Source organism: Ursus americanus, chromosome 4 (assembly GCF_024610735.1).
Source record: "Ursus americanus isolate L20-20 chromosome 4, mUrsAme1.1.p, whole genome shotgun sequence".
NCBI classification, from domain to species: domain Eukaryota; kingdom Metazoa; phylum Chordata; class Mammalia; order Carnivora; family Ursidae; genus Ursus; species Ursus americanus.
In genome coordinates, this window is record NC_142130.1 from 86,353,263 (window position 1) to 86,368,336 (window position 15,074).

Here is a 15,074-nt window from a genome sequence, read left to right on the forward strand (position 1 = left end):
CCTTGCAGAAAAGAACCTGAAGGTGTAAAGAAACCAACCCTAGCCACTGGGTCTGCACTGCCCCTGGCCCTTCACACTCACAGCATCCGACCCCCCTCCAGAATCCCAGAGGATCGACTGAGAGGCTCCCTCTCCAAAGTTCCCACTGACCAAGGAGCTCTGCACAGAGGCTGAGACTAGCACCCGAAGAGGCCCTGTGTGCTCACCGTGAAGCCTCCAGAACTCACAGTGGCCAGGACAACTGGTTCCTTCAAAACGCAGGGAGCTCCACCCCAGGAGAGGGTGTCCAGTGACCTGAAGTCTCAGAAGACCCACCACGTCCCTGGGATCACAGCGCAATGGGGTGGTTGCCATGGTTCTACAAAGGCTACTGTCCTGCCTCAGTTACCTTGACCTCAACCATCTTGGATCACAGTGGTGGGGCCAGAGTGGACCTCAGCCGGGGCTATGACCACCTTCGCCTTAAGCTCTCCCTGATCCCCTCGGCTAGTCTCACTCAACTGACTGCAGTGTTGCCCAATCTCTTAGATGTGACCTCAATCACAACTCCTAGCGACCCCTGCCAGCCCCAAGCACTCCCTCCACACCCCAAAGGTGATCATCTGATACCCAGCAAGGTGGAAGCCTAGACAAACTCACTCTTCCTCTCTCCCTCCCTCTCTGTTTCCTTTTTTTTTGGTGACAAACATCAACATTCAGTACAGATTAGCTGTCCTGTGAGCAAAACATCAAGGTGCCAGGATAACAGTACATCGATTTCAGTTTCAGAGGAAAGCTGCACTGTTTCCTGAGATTAGAGATTTAAATCAAAGCAAGAGACAACCATGTTTTAACTCCAAAGCTGCCGGTTCCGTGGTAATCACTCTGCTTCCCTTATAACAACTCCTGAATTCGAAAGGCACTTCCAAGGCTGTTAGTGCCACCAGAATGGCCCAACATGGCACCTTTACGGACGGGGAATCCATAAATAATCTCATTATGGTGACGACAGTCTGCCTTTACTCACAATCCTCGCTTTAATCCTTCCAGCTTCTCTTCACTATTAGTCTGGAGATAACTTTTTTTTTTTTTAATTAAAGATGTTTATTTGAGAGAGAGAGAGCGCACAAGCAGGGGGGAGGAGCTGAGAGAGAAGCAGGCTCCCAGCTGAGCAGGGAGCCCGACACAGGGCTTGATCCCAGGAGCCATGTTACCATATCCCAATACTTTCTCGTATGTCCTATTTGGTCACACATTGTCCCTGCACGCTTCTACCCATCTCTGTTATTTTTAAGGAAATGGCATCAACAGTTCTAGTGGCTCTTTGAAAATGTCAGGAACGCACTCAGTTGTTCAGTGAAGGCTGAGTGATCTAAGCAGGAAGTTCGGTAGTCTTTATGCTCAACACTCGGATTTTAATATCACTAGGATATTCCATATGGGGATACTCTGTTCACATCATGGGGGAAAGAAGAAAAAAGCGTTCAGTTAAAGAAGCAACAAGCAATCACCCCTTTCCTCTAGAAACACAAGGTAAGAGAATAGGAAATACCAGACTTTCTTTATGTTGTGTGCTCACCCACAAATCTCCCGTGGGGGCTCGGAAGACACAACGTAAAACAAACTCGTGCCTGTTCACAACAGCACTGGATGCCGAACACGAATTTTCCTGCAACCACAAGTCGTAATTCCTGAATTACATGCAATTCCGTAGTTTTCTCTCTCAAAATGCTGATCCCAACACAACCACATGAGAGTTCTGACTGCAGCAACTGCATCCGTCGAAACTAGTTTATTAAAACATAAATCATCCACGAGCATCTCTACTTTTGGTAGCCAGTATTCGTGGCGGTTGAGAAGCATCTCACAACTGATCAAGGCACCCCACTGCCCGAGCAGGTCAGCTGCGAAAGGATGTCCTGAATCCCAGCGGCGGAGTCCGAGAGCCAGGAAAGTGCTCTGATTTTCAGAACAACGCAGTGTTGTCTTCATTTGTCACATGAGTTTTCCTTGGCTTATTATTAACCCGTTACTTTGAAAAGATATTCAGAGCAGTGACGACAACAACAAAATCTTTCCCTGTGTGTTGATACATGGGGCAGCCTTGGTAAGGCCATTCCCTCTCTCCCACGTAGCGGGGTGGTCACACTGGCCATACGGACCTGGCAGGTTTCATTTACTATATGGGACATGTTGGTGGCCGCGGCAGGGAGACCAATTCAGATAACTGTAATGAACTTAACGTTAATTAATTGGGTCTTGAAAAATATTTTGAAAAATATTATTCTTATGTTCTTATTTTGAAGAATAAGCCCAGCTTCCCTCTCTGTGCTACCCCCTACCAACCCTGTTATTATTTTTTTTTTTTAGAGAGAGAGAACAAGCAGGGAGGGGCGGGGGGCGGCGGGTGGGGAGAAAGAATCTTAAGCAGGCTCCATACCCAACGTGGGGCTCGATCTCACAACCCTGAGATCATGACTTCAGCCAAAATCAAGAGTCAGATGCTTAACTGACGAGCCACCCGGGTGCCCCAGCTCTGTTCTGATACATACCAAAGGCTGCCAATTCTGGCTCCTTTTTCCACTTTCCCAGTGAGGCCGGCGGGTTTGGCCATATCACCGTGGTGTGCAAAAGCAGGTCCCCCATGCTCAGATCTGCAACCTGAAAAGCAGGGACAGGGCAAACCTTACTGGGTGGTGTTATAAACATAAAGATTTTCATGTTTTAAAATCTGGCAGGCTGATGTCAACCTTACTTCATGAAAATATTGTCTTTAAAAACATCTGGTCACTTTTTTTTTTCCTTTATCCCATGTTTGTCTATAAGAATTTCAAGAATAAAGTGGCAAGAGGTAGAAACCAGGGCCCCCCCAAAATTCACACACAGTAAATCTGTCAAAACTGATCTCCAAAATTGGCAAAGGTCTGTGTTCAAATGAAGACAGTTTCCCAAGGAGAGACGAATGGGCATCCATCACTGAGATCCACTCCCGAAAACTAGGCCTTTCCACCTGCGAATTCAAATCCCCTTGCAGCCACGGTTTTCCAGGAAGCAATGGAATTAATTATTTTTTCTTCTTCCAGCTCCTTCTAAAGGTTTCATTTCACTTTGGAGGAGGGAGAGAGAAGCCAACTGAGGAGTTTGAGGAGTGCTCTGTAAATGTGTGCAGCCTGAGCTCCAGGATCCACAGAAAGCAGGAGGTCTAGGTGCACGGCTGAGGAGGTCAAATGCCAGCCCGTCCTGGTGAGCTGTTCTGGAAAGCCATCCAGACGGGATTCTGCAGTAATCAGCGCTTGTGCCTCCCGACAGCCACGTCTGCCTTTCTCACCGGAGTCCGGGGCCCAGGTGCAAGCCCACCCACATCTCCTCCTCCTGCCAACTCAGCAGCCCACTCACCGGTGGGAGGATCGTCTGGTGTCTTGACCTGCCCTTGGTGCAACCACATCAGAGAACAACGCTTCGTAACAATCAGAGACCACAGTCCACCCACTGGTAAATACCAACAGCTGCCGGTAGGCTCTGCAGCCGCAGAAATCAAGTTCAAGGCAGCATTTCAGATACGTCAAAATCTGACGCTGAGCTTCTCAAAGACACCTGGGTCCGGTCTGTTTTGCTGCTTATGCTCTGACAGGGTTTCTAGATAAAGCGGCGACCGAGCAGCCCTCTGCTGAACCCAGGGCCATTTGGCATTACTCTTCCTGAGTCACCAAGCCAGATGACGATGCTGGTGATGTGACTCCATGGTACCAAATACAGCAGTGTTGCTGCCGCTGTCGTGACTGGGGGATCGTTATCATAATTACTCTATTATTGACCTGTATTATTGCTAGTATAGCCAAGAGTAAAAAAAAAAAATTCACCCATCGTATTACATTGTTTGTACATATGAAATAACTAGCCAACCAACCTCCCAGGACAGTATCAGCCAAGGAAACTATATAGTCTCTACCACCCAGGCCCCAAGCACCCACACAAGGGGCTTACACACAGAGGTCAAGCTCCCAGCTAGCATTCTGGCCCCCGTCTTAGGGGTATGTCTTTAAAAGTGATTAAAAGGTCACCAGGGCAGATGGTTGTCCAAACTCTACTTCCTCCTTCCAACACGATTCTGGGTCTGCACCCTCTGCCGTGTGATATTTCTAGCACCTCCCACTAGACCAGGCAGGTCCCTCATGACTCTGGGCTTGGCCACATGCCCTGGGCCAAGGATGCGGCATAACAAGTTTTCACTAGCCCTCCTGAGCTCCCCCTTCCAGCTGTGGAAAGGGCACGCAGAAGCCTAGTTGTGTCCGACTAGAACACACCGGACCCTTACGCTCTGGAGCTCGCCAAGAGCGGCCAAAGCTCAGCTGGCCCACACACCCCTGTGTGAAAATAAATGTGGTAGTGAGCACTAAGATGCTGAGTTGTTTGGACTGATCCAGTCCCAGCCCACATGGTTTGCCTCAAGTTTCCACAAGGCAAATGGAATAAGGGGGTCAGGAGTGCCCCTCTGGCCAACAGTGCCTCCAGCCTTCTATTCGTTGACTTCTCAATCTTCTGCCCAAACCGCAAGACTAAGTTCCGCTTAGAGGTCTGGGACGTCCTGCCACCCCGGGTCCTTTGAGCTCTTCTTCTAAGGGGAAATGCCCTCTTTGGCCTTTTCTTCCTCCTACCTGAGCAAAAGGAATGATCCATGTGGTCCAGCCCAGCTCCTTGGGTTTAACATGCAGTAGGAGGTTGAAGGCCCAGATTCATCATACAGTGTTTCCTAACCAGCTTTGCTCTCTGTGAACATATCTGCCTTTGGGAAAGCTGGCTGATGACAGGATCAGGGACCCCGTGTCCCTGGAATGTTACCATTTCAACAGCGGCCTACCTTTCCCAACAGATACTGACAAATGCTCCTCTTCATAACTGCTTACAAACTGCTCATAAATCCATTCTAGGTTTTTACTGGATACTGCCGTTAAAAGGGAACTACAATGACCAGGAATCACCTCTGTGAGAATCAGGACATAACTTGAGTGCCTCCAACCGTCTGCCCCGGGGTTTCCATAAACATTCCAACGTACGTTGTAAGCAGTGTAATAGAATTGTAACTGAGCTGGGCACCATCTCCCCAGGAGCCATTCTGCCCCGGGGTTTGTGTTTGTGAAATCAAGACCGTTCTATCCCTTCCGGTTGCAAGACCATTCTCAAAGAGAGACTGCATGGCAACTGAGTCCTTCTCCCTGAGTGATCCATCATCTTTGGCCACCCTACCTCTGCCCCGTTTTGGGAGCCTACTTCTTTCCTATGCGTCTCACAGTGTTAAAACACAAGCTCTTGTTGCTGTCTTTGCCGTCTTTTCCAAGCCTTGATCTTTCTGGGCTTTGGACATCGGAATACTGAGATAGGATTTTCCTTCTCCTTAACACTGGTGAACAGTCAAATGTCCCTCCTTCCATCCCTTCCATCTTTTGCACGTTTCTTTTTACAAAATCTCAGCTCACAGGAGGCTATTTTGTACAGCACTTTGTCTCTTTGTTCCTCGCTGGAAAGATTTCTCGCTTGATTGTCGGAATTTCATTTCAGAGGACGGGCAGTTTCACCAAAGCCATGGCCCTCTGTACAGTCCCTGACTTTTGAATCATATTCATCTTTTTCTCCTAAATGCTTTGCAATCCACCATGCACGTCATCTTCTAGCCTTTAGCATAATGGTCCTTTGCTCCCAAGGTCATTAACATCCAGAAACTAGTTTGGCAGATAACGAACAATATAATGAAATGTGATGAAAACGTTCATTTCCAAGACTGAATAAAATTCACTTCCGTCAAAATGAAATAAACTAAAATATAGGAGGGAGAAGTGTTATGACAAAAAATGTTTGCAGTATTACTCACAGCAGTCAATAAATGAAGCCAAGAGAATTGTCCAATGATAGGAATTAAGTAAAGCATTGTTCAGCCACACATGAAATATTACACAATAATTTAAATGATTCTGTTGAATAATTTAAAATAACATTAAAAAAGGCATAATATACCTTTCAAAATATAATTATTCAAGCATATGCAGATATATAACTTTTTTAATCAAAATAAACACCCAATGTTATACGCAACTAATGAACTGTCGAACTTTACATCAAAAGCCAGGGATGTACTGTATGGTGACGAACATAATATAATAAAAATAAATAAATAAATAAATAAATAAATAAAACCAAACAAACACCCAAACATTAAGAGGGGTACGTTCTTTGTTTTGAGATGGTGAATGGCTTTCCTTCTTGCCTTTTTCTGTTGTTTTGCCTTTTCATAAGCATACCGTGTTTTCCTTCTTACAAAAGCTTTATTAAAAAATGAGAACTAAATCCAGAGTCGCAGTGCCACCTTTCCTATGCTCTTGACTGATTATCTGCCAGGTGGATTGAGGGCATGCTCATGCTCTGCTTGCCACCCCAGCAGGAAAAATAAATCATGTTTCAGTGGAAAACGACTCTTCCTCCAGAGCACACGCTCCCAGCCCATGAGACTCCAGCCCTCCACGTGGCCTCTGATCTGGAAGGTGCAGACAGCGCATGTCCCGTCTGACCCGACGGGGACTTCCTCCCGCTGTGGGGAAACCAGTGCGCCTCCATTCGCAAATCCTCGCAATACTTCTTCGCTTCATAGACACACCTGTGCTATTCCGACCTTTCCAACAAACCCTTACGACACCTGCCTGGCTCCCTCCTATCACGTGAGTAAAATAAATTTCTTAATATGTGTTTGCTTTTATGTCTATAGGAGATGCCAAGATTTTAGCTCTTTCTGGAAATTATCTTTTAGCAGTCTGAAAACTTGTGTTGTTTCCCTGAGGACATAAAAATGAACCTGGACGGGAACCCTGTACACCTCGAGGATGAGGCTATTTTTCTCCTAGCTAAACAACCAAGCTTCCCCCACCCCCTTGCCTTTAACTCTCCCCTTCACCCCAGCAGGAGTGATTTTCTGCCTGGTTCCCTCCTGGCTTTTCTCCTTTATTTATTTTTTAAGGCAGAAAGCAAAACCAAGGAGAATATTCCAGTTGAATGTCCAGAGGCAGTGATGAATATTATCACGTACCATAGCCCTCTGATTCATCTCCGTATTATCAGAATTTTTAGTCACATAAGCTCTTCTCAATGACTCGGGCACTACTCAGAGTTTGCTCTAAAGTTTTTCTCAGGTGTATCTGTTTCTGTCACTGTTTCTTCTAAGTAGGTTTTTAGGTAGACTTAAAAAAAAAAAAGATTTATTAGAGGCATTTGAAACTTTCATTCATGCAGCAAACGGTACCCAAGCACCTACTACATGCTAAGTGTTATTCCAATTCCGGGGATGTAGCGTTGACCTTCTATGATGCTTACAGAAGCTGCCTAAGCTATGTTTGGAAGTTCACGCTCACGCTTAACGGAACAAAACCAGAGGTCCCGAGGGGTAAGGGCTGAGACTCAGAAACACGGCTCCTAGATAAGAAATAATTCAGCTGAGGAAGAAAACGCACGTGCACCCTTGGATGAAGGATGAAAGTTCCACCAACAGAAACAACAGCTTCGTAACCCTTTTACCGATAAGTAAGCCCTTCAAAAGACAAGGAAACCAACCCCGCTTCGCTGCCGCGTGTCCTGAGAAGTGGGTATCCTTACCTCTTTTTTCTCACCAGTCTGCTCAGCAATGAGCTGGTCAAACACAGCCCCAAATTCTTCATGAATTTTCTGCATTTCATTGATGTGACTTGCAACCTTGTTCATAGTCTTGATGGCCACTGGAAGAAAAGAGGTGGGAAACGGAAAGGCTATTTCGAGGCTCTCGTGGGGACACGCGCGAGGGGATAGATTTTGGGGCCCGGGCTCACCGTCCAGATGGTAGTGCTCCTCGCTCTCTGCGTCCGTCAGGGCAAAGAGCTCCTTCAGCAGAAGCGGGTACTTGAGGACCCTCTGGATGGGCTTGATGAGGTAAGACTCGAGAGTGGCGGAGTGCTGCTGTTTCGGGTTCTGGGCGTCTAAGAACGCCTTGAAAGCCGGGTCCGTCTTGGCTGGAAGAGAGAAACACGGGCTGTCAGGGTGGAACCCCTTAATGCCCCCTTCTCACCATCCCCCTCACTTACTCCAAGGTGCCCTTCCCCAGGACTGAGTGGAAAGTGGGCTGCAGGAAGAAGGAAGGTGGGGGCCTTAGAGAGACAACTGGAAGGGCCTGTCTTATTTATCTGGGGGCAAAAACGGGGTTTGAGTAAAGCAATAATAGGCCTTGTAAATTCTACACACTGGGGTTTTCAGGGGCTGCTGTTCATCCTCCTTGTACTAAGAACGTCTTTGTATTCTGATATTTTGACACCTGGAGCCTTACAGACCCTGGGGACTGCCGCTCCCAGGGCTAGCCAATTCCTAGAGATGGTCAAGGACTCACCTGGGAGCACACCTTTCATAGGCAAACCAACCAACCTGGAGGCCCCCGCCCCATGCCTCTAACTCTTCTATTGGGCTCTCTCACTCTAGGCCACTGTTCCCCTGCCCTACTAGCCTCAGGGCCAGGTACCAGACAGCCCAGGCCAGGCCCAATACCCCAGAATCCACTGAAATGACCCAATCCCAAATCTGCTTACCCTGCCTTCCTCCATCTTTCTCGCAGCAACCACAATAAAGTTGCCCACATCTCCCCCTCGCTCCTTCTGCTTCCTGACTGGCCCTGGCACTTCCCCCGTGGGGCCCCATGGGGCACGTCATGCCCCTTCCTCTTGGGAGCTGCGAGGAACAAGCTATCTTTTCAATGGCAATTGTCTTCCGATCTGTTGGCTTCGCCATATCTGAATCATCAGAAAGCCTGCATTTTAAAACACTCTTTACCCTGGTTTTCCCAGTCTTTTAAGCCTTCCATTGAGGGTGGGGCCTTTTTTTCTGAGAAAAGACAGGGGAAAAAAAAAACAGTACAAGACTGAGGCGGCAGTGCTCTGCAGCTCTGGGAAGTGGGGCAGGGCTGGATCTCCCACAGCGAATGCCTTTTCAGATCTGTTCTATGTTAATTCAGCGCTACCCACTATTAGCATCGTAGGGCAGGCCCTCCTGCCTGCCCGGGACCGCGGAGTCCTCTCCCGGGGAAACTTACATCTGACCTCATATAACTCAGGGAGCTCTTCCCTCACCAGCCTGGTTTTTTTATCTGTGTCCCAGCTGGGCTGAAGAGCAGCCCTGGGGAGTTGTGGGTCCCCAGACAAGCAGAGAGGTACCCACCACTGGGTAATTAGGAAGACAAGGCTAATTAATGCCTTCCAGGTGCAAAGAAATGGTGGACAGGAAGAAGGGAGTGAGCGCAAAAAATGGGGAAAAGAAGGACAATATATCAAAGTAGACTGAACAGTGGGCCCACGTGTTTTAAAAAGCTTCTGATAAAAATGTATTTCCATCTCTGGGGATGAGCAGTGTGAGTGAAGACCAGAACATGTGGTAAAAGGACAGCACGAATTGTAAAATGATTATTCTATCTTTAAAACAGCAATCATGGGAAGGTGGCTTCATAAAGACCACAATCTTTTCATCCCCGTTAAGCCCCATTCAGAGGAATCAGCCTCCAAGGGCTCAGCCACCATTTCTCTTCCTTTCAAAGAAGAAATCTGTGAAGAGAAAGGGCACCGGGAATGAATGGCCTATGTGTCAGGGAAGCGAGGCTCAGCCCAGAGCCGATGCACGAGGATGCTGTGGCTTCCGTGGGGACATCCCAAGTACCGGTCCACGTCTACCAGGGACATTTAACCCATCAGCTGTATTTCACGTCAGAACAAAAGAAGGCATGGTTCTCAATTCCTCGTGAACTAAAGGAGTGTCCCTCCCATCCAGCCTCGCTGTGAGCCTGTTAAGAGTCAGAGACGGGTACTTTCTGTTCTCAAAGAGTTCTTTCTCTTCACCCTCTTGGCACATCTGGCCATTAGAAAAATGTAGGTCATACCTCAGGTTTTAAGGGATCGTTTGGAAAGACAAGTAATATTTTTCAGGTGCAAAAAAATGATGTTATTGAATTAAGAAAAACCTGCAGGGGCAGACTTTAATCTAATTGAGTGATTAGAAATAACACAACTTACTCTAAGGACTGTAACGTGTATGTACTTTTACGGCAGAGCAAAAGGCTCTAAAGTTGTTACATTAATGATCTCGTAACAATCGGCATTCAGTTAAGGTTTAAAAAGAAATGCGAAGGCAGAACGATAGGACCAATACAGCACATGTGAAGACAGAGTCCAGGCCAGACAGCAGGACTAGGAGATTCCCAGGTGCCCTTTACATTTCTGTGCTCACGCAGATTCTGTCGTGTGAACTGTCCCAGCCATTAAGTATGTCATTATCTGGGCCAGGCTCTTCTGTTACCCAGAGACCTGCATTGTACTAATATTTCCTTAATAGGTTTTAAATTAAGTCAAGCTCATTCTCTCTGGCAGGAAAGCAAAACATGTATCAATTATTTACGTATTCAGGGACTAGATCAGCAGCTGTGCACATGACAGCCAGACGGGAGTGTGAAGACTGAGCAGGCTGATTCCCAGAGATTCTCTGCATTCAAACTTTCTACTGCTTATACTGTTTCCCGGGGCCTTTTTTTTTTTTTTTTTAAATCCCTTTACCTATCACCAACATCACATGCAGAACTAGGGAAGCAAAACAGCTTTCTGGAGACTCTCAGAATGAGCCATCATCTTCCCTGAACACTGAGGAAAAGGAGCCTGCCATTTATTTATTTATTTATTTTTTAAAAGATTTTATTTATTTGATGGAGAGAGAGACAGCCAGCGAGAGAGGGAACACAGCAGGGGAGTGGGAGAGGATGAAGCAGGCTCCCAGCAGAGGAGCCTGATGCAGGGCTCGATCCCAGAATGCTGGGATCACGCCCTGAGCCGAAGGCAGACGCTTAACAGCTGAGCCACCCAGGCGCCCCAAGGAGCCTGCCATTTAAAATTCCACTCTGTTCCCTGCAAAATATAACTGCAAGTCGAGTGATTCTCATGAACGGAAACTTTCATAGTGGTGGGGGTGGCTATTATCACACACCTAGGACCAAAAACAGGTGAGGGAAAGATGGAATGCAACCAAAAGGTGTATGAAGTGTGTGAAGCTATAAAGAAATGAGTGAAAATTAGGAATACAGCAGGGAATTTCTAAAGCCCCCCATCACCCTGTTTTTACATAATTGCAAAATGACCCAGTAATTCTGGCCCCAAATAGCTGAGTCAAAACTTGAATTATAAGAAAAGTGACAAGGGGCGCCTGGGTGGCTCAGTCAGTTAAGCATGTGCCTTCCACTCAGGTCATGATCCCAGGGTCCTGGGATCGAGCCCCGCATCGGGCTCCCTGCTCAGCGGGGAGTCTGCTTCTCCCTCTCCCTCTGCACCTACCCCTGCTTATGCTCTCTCTTTCTCTCTCTCAAATAAATAAATAAAACTTTAAAAAGAAATAAATAAGAAAACTGACAAGACAGTTAATTCAAGATATCAGGGTGCCTGGCTGGCCCAGTCAGTAGAGCGTGCAACTCTTGACCCAAGTATTGTGAGTGTGAGCCCCACATTGGGCACAGAGTTTAATTCAAAACAAAAATAAAAGACAGTCACGCATTTCACCCTTACTTAAGGAACGTCTATCTGGCACATCAACGATTCTTGGATTTCTGTCCAAACGCCCCTGACCAGCCACCAGCCACCCCAATGTGAATCTAAAACGGATAAGCCCCCCTGCCCCCCAGTCCTCACCCGCCTACCTTTCACCAGGACCTTGGGGACCTTCGTGTGGCTGGCGCAGAAGGCACTGTAGAGCTTGAAGCGGTCAGCGTAATACAGAAAGGATCCCCCCAGAGAGAACAGCACTTTCTGGATTTAATGAGAAAAACCGCAGTTAGCTCACGCTCACCCTCATTGGGAAATATCAGCAGGCCACAGAGGGAGGTCACATCTGCCTGACCCTCCCCGAAAGTCAGCACCGTTCACACCTGTCACAGCCTCTCTCTGCTCACCGATGGCCTGAAACTGCCTATCGGAATGCGTGAGGGCTCACACATTTGCGTGCTCGGGGTCCGAGCTGGCCTTCTCGCTAATTACACTGGAGATGTCATACTGCTTTTCCGGCCTCGGGTCTTTTTAAGTGCCCCAGCTGGGATGTGCGAATGTTAATGAGAAAATACCGATGGCATTTTGGAAAAGGCAGAAGGCTCCTACGACCTCTCATTAGCTCCAGTTGGGAGTTTGAAGTGACACACCAAGTAGAGGCAGGAAATGCATACGCCCCAAAAATAGAAGACACGTGTCCCCGGTCACTAACTCCACCCTCTCCTAGCGCGGAGGTGAGGATGAGAGAAACAGGCCTGACCCTGGGAGTGAAGGCCTTCCATTAGAATTTAATATGCCTTGGGATGCCTGGGTGGCTCAGTCAGTTGAGCGGCTGACTTGATTTCGGCTCAGGTCATGACTTCAGGGTCATGGAATCCAGCCCCGAGATGGGCTCCCTGCTCAGTGCAAAGTCTGCTTGAGATTCTTTCTCTCCCTCTCCCTCTGCTCCTGCCCGTTTGCACTCGCTCTCTCTCTCTCTAAAATAAAAAAAAATAAATAAATCTTAAAAAAAAACCCAGAATTAAAAAAATTAAAAAAGTAGGGGCGCCTGGGTGGCACAGCGGTTGGGCGTCTGCCTTCAGCTCAGGGCGTGATCCCAGCGTTATGGGATCGAGCCCCACATCAGGCTCCTCCGCTATGAGCCTGCTTCTTCCTCTCCCACTCCCCCTGCTTGTGTTCCCTCTCTCGCTGGCTGTCTCTATCTCTGTCGAATAAATAAATAAAATCTTTAAAAAAAAAAATTTTTAAAGTAAAGAACCCAGAATTTAATATGCCTAAGGATACTCTGCACCCTCTACATTTTACATAATACATTTATGTATATATACCCAAATATATATACAAGTCTCAGAAAAATATCCTCGATATGTTTCACATTGATTTAGTCTTGTTCAGAGAGAGAGTGCGACTGATTAATTCAGGCTTAGAATTAAAAGTGAGGTTCCAGGAAAAAAAAAGTTTTGGATTTCAATGTGTAATTTATCTAATGAACAATGCACAGAATTCTTTTTTTTTTTTTTTTAAGATTTTATTTATTTATTCAACAGAGATAGAGACAGCCAGCGAGAGAGGGAACACAAGCAGGGGGAGTGGGAGAGGAAGAAGCAGGCTCCCAGCAGAGGAGCCTGATGTGGGGCTCGATCCCAAAACGCCGGGATCACGCCCTGAGCTGAAGGCAGACGCTTAACCGCTGTGCCACCCAGGCGCCCCCTTATGCACAGAATTCTGATAGACTGTCTACTAACAACAAAAAGTTTATTTGGAACCACCCAGAATGCGTAACTAGAGACCCACATTAGTTTCCTACCCGTTCCACTCCTCCTCCTCTCCCTTTCAAGCCCCACCCCCTCCCAGCCTCACCACCCTGGCTGAGAGGGTCCCAGCAGGGACAGTCTGACTCTGCTGATACAGTTATCCTTCGAGAAACACTCAATAATTAAACAAGAAAAGATGTGGAAGAAAAAGGTTTAACTGCGACCCCTCGCATTAACCCTATTAGGTCATTTGTCTGTTTAACTTACTACTTACTTAGGGTTCACCATACAGGCAGCCACAGATAAAACATTAATTATAAAGTATTCATTTATTTTTCTGGCCTCAAAAAATGATCTCAGGGCACAACGTGGACACAAGTATGAGGGGTTTACACACAAAGACTGCATTCCCCCAAAGCTGCCCTTCTGGAGGGCGTCACAGAGCCTCTCACTGGCTGACGGACATTGCAAATTCCCAAGGGGATATTTTATCAAAACTTGTTTGACCTCAGAACTGATTTTTTTTCCAAATTCTGAGCCTCTCCGAACAAGACTAGATCAATGTGAAATATACAGAGGATATTTTTCTGAGACTTATTGTATATATATTTGGGTATATATACATATATGTGTGTAAAATATAGAGGATACAGAGTATCCTTATGCATATTAAACTCGGGTTTTTAATTTTTTTTAATTCTGGGTTTTTTTTAAAGATTTCTTTTTTTTTTTCATTTAAGAGAGAGAGAGAGAGAGCAAGCGCAGTGTTCTAGGCAATGCAGTTTGAATATTTTAACGAGTTTTTGTATTTTGGACCAAATATACAAACAGGATTTAAACCAAGTAGCAATAGTGTAACTGACAGCAATAGTTTTGGGAGCAAACGCTGACAATCCAGAAGCCAACTCAGAGGTGCTAGAAACAAGCCCCCGGGCCGTGAATATTCAGTATGCATCAGCTGTCTTGCCTTAGTGACAGAATGGAGATTGTCAGGTGTTGCCATAAACCAGGACACTGAAGGAAGAGAGTCCCACTCGAATGGAATTTAGAAACAGCTCACTGAAAGAATCCATGCACCAGTCCCTTCTAGAATAACACTGCTCTACAATGCAGCCATGTCCACATCACGTTCTGTCCATCTAACTTTCCTCAAGCAATTAACCAGACCTAACCCCACACAACTGGCCTCACAACAAGAGACTGCTAAGTGACTATAATCAACGCTAGATGTCTTAGAGTAAAACCAGGTGTTGTGGGGCACCTGGGTGGCTCAGTCGGTTAAGCATCTGCCTTCAGCTCAGGTCATGTTCTCAGGGTCCTGGGATCGAGCCCCATGTCAGGCTCTCTGCTCAGCGGGGAGTTTGCTTCTTCCTCTCCCTCTGCCCCTCCCCCTGCTCATGCACTCTCCCTCTCTCTATGTCTCTCAAGTAAAATCTTAAAAAAAAAAAAAAACAACCAAGTGTTTTAAGGAATGTCTACATCCATTTTTATTATGATCCTCACTAAGCAATTTTCTGATTAACTAACAAATTACTGGCCCGTCATGAGTTCTAACTGTCCTAATCAATGTAATTTAGAAAATACATGTTATCATTACAAACACAAACAAACCAAGCTGTATTTCAAATGGACCGCGTAACCACCTTGAAGACGAAGAGGGGAGAAAATTAACTCATCCAAGCAGCATTTGAACACACAAAATATGAACTGTAAGCAGTAATTAGGGTTAAAGGGGTATTATGCCTGCAACTAAACTGTTCAGTACTTCAAG

General features: G+C 46.5%; 1 protein-coding gene across 3 annotated transcripts in view; it reads right to left on the bottom strand.

The window, feature by feature from the left end:
• Positions 1–15,074, bottom strand: part of TIAM1 (TIAM Rac1 associated GEF 1) — a 369,342-nt gene that overhangs the window by 12,870 nt on the left and 341,398 nt on the right. For all 3 annotated transcript variants that reach the window (XM_087861760.1, XM_045785501.2, XM_045785502.2), the window contains 4 exons: positions 11,705–11,813; positions 7,824–8,003; positions 7,615–7,733; positions 2,532–2,640 (listed from right to left, as the gene is read on the bottom strand). In XM_087861760.1, coding sequence (XP_087717886.1) covers positions 2,532–2,640; positions 7,615–7,733; positions 7,824–8,003; positions 11,705–11,813 — 517 coding nt within the window. The remainder of the gene's footprint in view (positions 1–2,531; positions 2,641–7,614; positions 7,734–7,823; positions 8,004–11,704; positions 11,814–15,074) is intronic.